At 35.3% G+C, this 7,679-nt stretch overlaps 1 protein-coding gene across 1 annotated transcript; it reads right to left on the bottom strand.

Annotated features, from left to right (window-relative positions):
* Nucleotides 1-850: 850 nt before the first annotated feature.
* On the bottom strand, nucleotides 851-6,105 carry LOC132721811 (neuropeptide Y receptor type 1-like). The gene is made up of 2 exons (XM_060706183.1): nucleotides 6,042-6,105; nucleotides 851-3,780 (listed from the first exon to the last, which is right to left on the bottom strand). The coding sequence occupies exon 2, from the start codon at nucleotides 3,766-3,768 to the stop codon at nucleotides 2,527-2,529; it is 1,242 nt and encodes a 413-aa protein (XP_060562166.1). The 5' UTR covers nucleotides 3,769-3,780; nucleotides 6,042-6,105; the 3' UTR covers nucleotides 851-2,526.
* Between the last annotated feature and the right edge of the window lie 1,574 nt (nucleotides 6,106-7,679).

Here is a 7,679-nt window from a genome sequence, read left to right as displayed (position 1 = left end):
ATACATACATTTTACACAATAATAATAATCAATAAACAGAAATGTTTGATCTGAATTTTTAATTTGTTGCTGCTGATTTTCTTAAAGGGACTCCCACTGAAGTTTTTTGACATGACGGAACTAGAAATGTTTCTTTTTCCGACTTTTTGTGTTACCATTTGATTATGTCTTGGACAATATAACATTGATGAGTGTAGGACATGAAAAGCCCCCCGGACGCAAGCCCCCTCCCCCCCCCGTTTAAAAATACAAGGTGGACAAAAAGCCCCCCCATATGAAATTTACACATAGGACAAAGGCCCCCCCCCCCATAAAAAAAAGTAAAGGTAGGACAGAAGCCCCCCCCCCATGGTCAAATCAAATTTAACATATAGTGTATTAAAGTTGTGTTTTTTTATGTGTTTAAAAAATTGTATGGACATCACATGTAGTTGGACATAAGCTAAGGGGATATAAAAATTTGATCCCTTTAAAATTTTTACCAAATTGATTATTAAACATTACTACTCTTTGACTAGCCTTGTTGTGTATTACTGAAAAGCTACATGAATTAGTATCGCATGCATGGCATTGTTTCATCTGTTATCAATTATACTTTGTTTCACTTTCAATATAATATATTACTAAATACTAACAATTAAAACAAATTTTTTCATTTTTATTTAAAAGTTTGTGTGAAATTTTTGATGAATTTGAGCACACTGTGCATGTAAAAAAGATGGGGGGGGCTTTTGTCACTATCTGTTTTTTTGATGGGGGGGGGGGCTTTTTGTCCTATGTGTAAATTTCATGGGGGGGGGGGGCTTTTTGTCCACCTTTGTATTTTTAGATGGGGGGCTTTCGTCGGGGGGGGGGCTTTTTTGTCCGTATCCCATAACTTGTGTGCAAAGTTTCAGATTTTTCCATCATTCTGTTTTTCCAGAATTATTTTCATGTGAGTGTGAAGATGACTCAAAAATTAAAAACGCTGCAACGCTTTTCACCCACGTCAAGTGAGAAATCACTAAGAAAATCGATATTCAATTTAATTCATAGTATATTTCTTAATTATTTTCGCTGATTTTTTATTTCAAGTGCTTCACCTGATCTATGTAAGAATTTCAAATTTTATGTTCTAAGACTTTTTGACTTAATGGAGTTCCTTTAACTGTCGTTGTATTAAAGTTTCAAACATAACAAATATCAATTTGATATAAATATTATACATGCCATAATATTATACAGTTATCAACTTGAAACATACCAATAATTTACAAAATTGTCGGCACGGTTCTTGTCACTCCAAGAACAAAATCACAAAATATAAATCATTGAGATGTTCAATTTGTCACCTTCATTTATTTGTTCGTCGTTCGTTTGTCCATTCATTCTTTTTATGCATTCATTCACTGTACATAGCACAGTCTTCCGATAAATATTTAAACACCCCTGTTGGCGTTAGTCGGATTTTTGCGGCTTTATCCCTTATTTGCGACTGCTTTAAATTTGAACATTCATTGCAGATGTGAAACTTCGAAATAGCTCTTCACTTTTCTGTATCATGTATCGCCGCTTTTCAAATAAGGAGTTTTTATAATACTGCACGTTTGTAACGTCGCTTTTCATTGGATAATCGTGACGGCTGCTGTCGATTTATAGAGAAATCTTACTTTTTTGCTCTAAAAATGATGATTGCTGTATTGTAAATTCGTTATAAATATTTCTGACAGGTTATATGGCCGTATATAAACGGTTGTTTGCAATATAACCCTCGCCTAACGGCTCGGGTTATATTTCCAAACAACCGTTTATATAGGGCCATATAACCTGTCAAAAATCTTTATAACTAATAATATATACGGAACGTTATATACAGTGTATTCAGATCGACCCACTGTAGAGCAATAGTCTCTGTATAATTAGAGTATTAATTTTTCCGAAACTATGACTTCACAATGCATTTAACATCATTACCTAGAACAAAATATCCCAGCAACAACCAAACTATTTGTCTCGTTAATGTTTGCTGTGTACAGGTTACACTGTATTTATTTTGTTTCGATATTGCGAGTTTTCAGTACATTATATTGCACTTTGGATCGTTTTCTATCATCTGTGCCACAAGCTAAGTTATTTATATATTCTATTTACATAAAGCTGAATAGCAGGGAACCAGAAAAGATGACTGAATGTCCCTTTTCATACTTAGGCACATATTTCACGGGAGTGAGTGGAAAACAATACTTAAGTAATATAACTCTTTATGTGCATATTTATAAACAAATACGTGCATTTAATAGAACAGACGCATTTCTGCTTTATAATAATATATACATAAGTACACGCATAAGAACACGAAATATATCTTTCCGTTCAAGTTTTAAAGTTGAACAGCGCTTGCCCGCTTGTCTGGATTAAAGTGATACGTCTTCATTTCCAAAGTGTTCGTATTAGCCGAATTCGATATAGACAGCCGGGTTTGAAAAGACTGTGTAGGAATGGAATGAGCATCTGAAGGGGTACGTGCGAGACTGGTTGTGTCACTCACTACATCTCCGAGACACCTAGCTGTCCCTGAACCCCAAATTTCCGAAGCAGATCAAATAGTAAAAGTTGTACAGGAGCGAATGTGCGCTGTAGCCCTCTCCGGAATTTTCTGTTCTTTATCAAATAAATCCAGAAATTTGCATGGAAGCTTAGAACAAGAAGAATTTCATACGCACAAATTATAGCACGGCTTGTCTTTAATTCTAATATATTCTGTTTTGAATGGGTAAGGCTGACTTGGACCAAAAGAAATATTCCGTAGGGTATTTCCGGGATAAGGAACACTATGACAACAGCAATTACAATGCATGAAATTCTTTTGCTTTCCTGGTTGCGCCTTAGAAGGTTTGCTTTATTTGAAATCATTTGCGAATCCCTCATTTTCTTCGTAGCGTCATGCATCATCATTACCATAGCAACAGTGAAAATTATGAGCAATAAACAAGGAAGAAAATGCATCAAAATAATTGTCAGCCAAAAGTAGGCGCATGATTCTTTACATGGATCTTCAACTTTCCAAGCACAGTAGTTCCCATCTTCTGCTTCAATTGCCTTTTTATCAAAAGCATGATAGATGTGTACAAATGGCGAAAGAAACACCACAGCAAGGATAATGAACAACGTGTTCCGAATTGTGAATATCCTTTGCGCGCGAAATGGAAACGAGACTGAAATTAACCTCTGGAATCCAAGAACTACTGTCAGCCATATTGACATCGTATGGAACCCGCGGTTTATGAAATATCTGGTAAGAAGAAATGCCTCACACCAGTGTTTAGATAATGCCAAATCCCCTTCCTTGTAGTGCTGGTACGCATGGATTGTCACCGGAAGTGTAACTAAACCAGTGAGCGAGTCCGAGATAGCGAGAGCTATAAGAATTGTATTTGTCGCATTGCGCATGTTCCTCCGCCGAAGGACAACCATCACCAGAATGTTGGCCAGAGTTGTCACAATGATAAGAACTACCCAGATATACAGAAAGACAGGTCGCTCAAAATCGAACCCCATGTAATAGTGTATATTGGAATGCTTCATCCCGTCGTAGCCATATCCGTAATAATAATATCCGTCATAGAAATAATCGTCATCGGGGGACACGGGTGTAGTACCGGTAAGTCCATCAGTAAAGTTATTATCAATATTGCCAGTACCCTGGTCCTCGTCATAATAATTGGAATATAAATCGTCATATACGTGACTTCCGCTTGCCGTGCCTGAATTTTCGACAGTGTCGTTCATTTTTCCGTTTGCCTATAAAGAATGATAAAGTTAAGATTTAGATTTTTTTTAAAGAAAATGTGCGTAAAGTCAACAGCGTAATTACAATATTTGCATTTCTCATAACTGGAAGAACTGGTGATATTTCTATATTATTATATACATTATTTTGGCTGCATGTGCACTTTGTATATGAATATGCAGGAATATACAGGAATATGACATGTCATGTATGACGTACGTCCCAGTGCCATTAACCCTTCGTAAAAAAACTTCGCCGCTGAATGTAGTTCAAAATGCCTTTGCAGAGTAAAAAATACACTAAAGTTCAGCTGTCCTTGAACTTTCATCTCAATATATCATTCCCTATGATACACGCACATAAACTTGAATTTAATTGATATACTTTGAAGCAAAAGAGCACGAAACATAAACCCCTCTTTAGCAAGATGCGAGTGACTGTCATCCACGCGCCTCTAAGCGCTGAAGGTTCGAATCCCAAGAGGGACTTTTGGACCTTTCATGTATGGCTTTCGTATGTAGGTCTAAGACCGCTGATTTTACCAAGATCAATTTTGTGAAAGTAAAAATAAAATCATATAAAAGGAAGAAATAAAAAACTGAATATAACAAGAAGCATAGAATTAAGAGTATATTGTTTACCAATCAGGTTCATATAAAAAGGAGAAATAAAAAACTGAAGATAGCACGAAGTATAGAATTAAGTATATTTGTTTACCAATCAGGTATTTGTTTTCATTAACGTTTTTTTTTTCGAGTAAATTTGTGAATTTCAAAATCATTTCTTTTCTTTGGTACGAGCTCCTTTATTAGATGGATATCCCGGGAAACGTACACTTTGCATAAGTTGTATTACGTGTTATCAGGAGGATTAAAAGAAGTCGAAAGTTACCTAAAGTCGATCAATCAAGGGTGACAACAGTGTCCACTCTTTTATCAGGTAAAGACACGAAAGTAACGTCCCTTGCTAAATTTGTTGTAATCATATACTTTTCTTTTGTTCTTTCTGTTAATTCTTAGTCAGTTGCTTTTGTTGTTGCATGTAACGTATCGTAAAAATGCATTTAGAATAATAAAGAAGAAAATAAAGGAGGAAAATTAATCTTGGTCAATTCTAAAGTGCCCGATTGGACACAATACTTCTAAAAATGTCAAGATTTCTTGAACATCTGTCTTAATCTTAAACCATTTCCACAAGAATAAAAAATGCATTTACCGGCAAGTCTCAAAAAGTTGAGACCTGATGGTAGTAAACGAAATTTATTTAATAATTAAGACCGATACCCAACTTGCGTTGAAATGTCAAAAGGTTTCTATTGACCGTTTGCAGGACGGTATAGGCCGTGAGATAGGGATCTGACCTCCATGCAAGTGTCTGAGGCAAAACGTGCCCTGATCCCTTGTTACAACCATTATAAAGAAGAGAATGCGTTAAAACGCCTCCGACTATTAAAACTGCGTTTAGAATAAATGTGAAATAGGATTTTCTATCTCAGTTTAAGTACATCACTAATGATAATCTCCAACTTGAACCTTCACATCCTTTTTTGTTTTCTCCAAAATTTGAGCACTAATGGAAATAAAACATCTTTCAACAAATAATTTTCATACATTACTATGCTGTTAAGTGATACTTTGGTAAAATAAAGTTCAATTGTTCAGAATATGTGCAATGTATATCAAGTTTACGAAAATACATTTTTATCTATTACTTTTCAACGGGGCTTAAGCCAACAAACATATCTATATTAAAATGTACACGTGAAAGGTCAGATTATTTTGTTGTGTTTAACGGCCACGCAATATACTAACCTTATAGGCTCTGATTTAATTTTAGTCAAAAAAGAAAGAAAGAAAGAAAGAAAGAAAGAAAGAAAGAAACAACATAAACTTTTCATATTTTACATAGATCAAAAATCTTGGAAAATCTGCAAAGGATATTTAAGAAATATATACCTAGAATTATATTGAAAATCGACAGTTAGGGCAATTCCTTGCCCGACTTAAATGAAAAGCGCTGCGCAACGCTTTTTATTGCACAATAAAAAATTTATATTTGAAAAACGGCGCAAAGGAATGCTCTGAAAATGTTCACAAATGTTATTGACACATCTCGGAAAAAAATATTTCAAGTCCCGTCAAAATAAAAATAACCAAGTGGCGTCCCTTTAAATTATACCCTTTTCTGAAAAATGAATAAAATAATTTGGATATTACAAAAACGTACATAATGTTTTTTACTCGTAGAATGATGCTACGAATCAATGTCTTACCTTAGAACAAGAATGCTTATATTCGCACGTATTTCACAGATACTTGACGGCAATGATCGAATAATTTTATATATATATATATATACAAAGCATGATAGAAACGTGAAACGTCACATGTGGGATAAAGTTCGAGGAGCACGGACAATACAAAATGGGTGGTGGTGTTTGTAGTTTCCATTCCTGATCACGACAGGAAGTCATTCCGGATATCGTATATGGGTCATGTAGGCGATTTGAATTAATTTGTAAGCTTTCATATACATGTATCTAAAAAATGTGTTTTATACGTAATATGAATATATTACATGAATAACTAATATACATAATGATATAGCATCTGGACACGCATGAACTGATCTGTACGGTGGTACAAAGGTGACATGTGTGTGTTTTTTATTTATCTCGTGCGCACGAGATACTATGCCGTGGTCACGAGTTACTTAGTCGTGGCCACGAGATAAATAAGTCGTGGGAACGAGATACTATATCGTGGCCACGAAATACTAAATCGTGGGCACGAGATACTATGTCGTGGACATGGGGTAATCAAGTCGTTGGCACGAGATACTATGTCTAGACATGTGCTATAGTACAAGAATGTCCCTACTCCACCTGCCTTAAAAGTGTCATTTATACAAGTTATTGATTGGTCAATGATTTTACATTTAGCGTCATTGTGACCCTGATTTTTCACCCAATGACATCATTTTTTACGTGTCATTTACTGATTAGGTGCAATGATCTTTCTAGGTTAAATAAACCATGGCTTATGCCTTCTAAATTATTCATCACACAAGGAGCTTACATGGAGTGTCATGGTTACCTTGACCCTTGACCTTAAACATCCTTAAAGGGTAACTACTGTCCTTGTCCCTATAACAAATTAAATAAACAAGGACTTGTTCCTTATCAAGTTATTGTATAAACAAGGTTATTAGGCCGTTGTACGTACACACTAACCAATTCTATCACATAATTGTCTCCACAAAGGGCTATAACTTAGTAAAAAATAATGTCTGATTTATGGGCCTTGAAAGGGGATTTATTAATATGATCCTAAAGACATGTATCAAGTTTAAAGTGAGTATCTTCAGTATTTTTTAAAGATTAATGTTGCATGTAAAACTTTAAACAGAAATGTTTCTAAGTTTAAAAAAATCATAAACATATATATACTGTAGTGTAATCTGAATGGTTAACTGTCTCGTGCGCACGACTGAGTTATCTCGTTCCCAGGACTTAGTAATTCGTGGCCGCGGCATTGTATCTCGTGCGCACCACTTAATTATCTCGTGTCCACGACTAAGTAACTCGTGGTCACGACATAGTATCTCGTGCGCACACTTAAATATCTCGTGGTCACGACTTAGTAACTTTTGGTCACATCATATATACACGGTGCATATCCATATCGGTACCCTCTTTGCAAAATCTGCTGAAACGGTACCCTCTTTGCACATGCACAGGCCACTCTCTGCTAAAAACAAACCTGCGATGGATAACCATACAGTAAAATGTCAATATAATAAGGAAAGAAGGTATGACACGTAGAAAAGATGTATACCACGGAACACTAGAATGTTTTATCTATGTGCTGATTTGTCATGTGCCCGTTTTTCATGTACTACAAATTTACAA

This window comes from Ruditapes philippinarum, unplaced genomic scaffold (assembly GCF_026571515.1).
Source record: "Ruditapes philippinarum isolate M1 unplaced genomic scaffold, ASM2657151v2 ctg8210_1_1_1_1, whole genome shotgun sequence".
NCBI lineage: Eukaryota > Metazoa > Mollusca > Bivalvia > Venerida > Veneridae > Ruditapes > Ruditapes philippinarum.
This window is presented reverse-complemented; position numbering and strand designations above follow the sequence as displayed.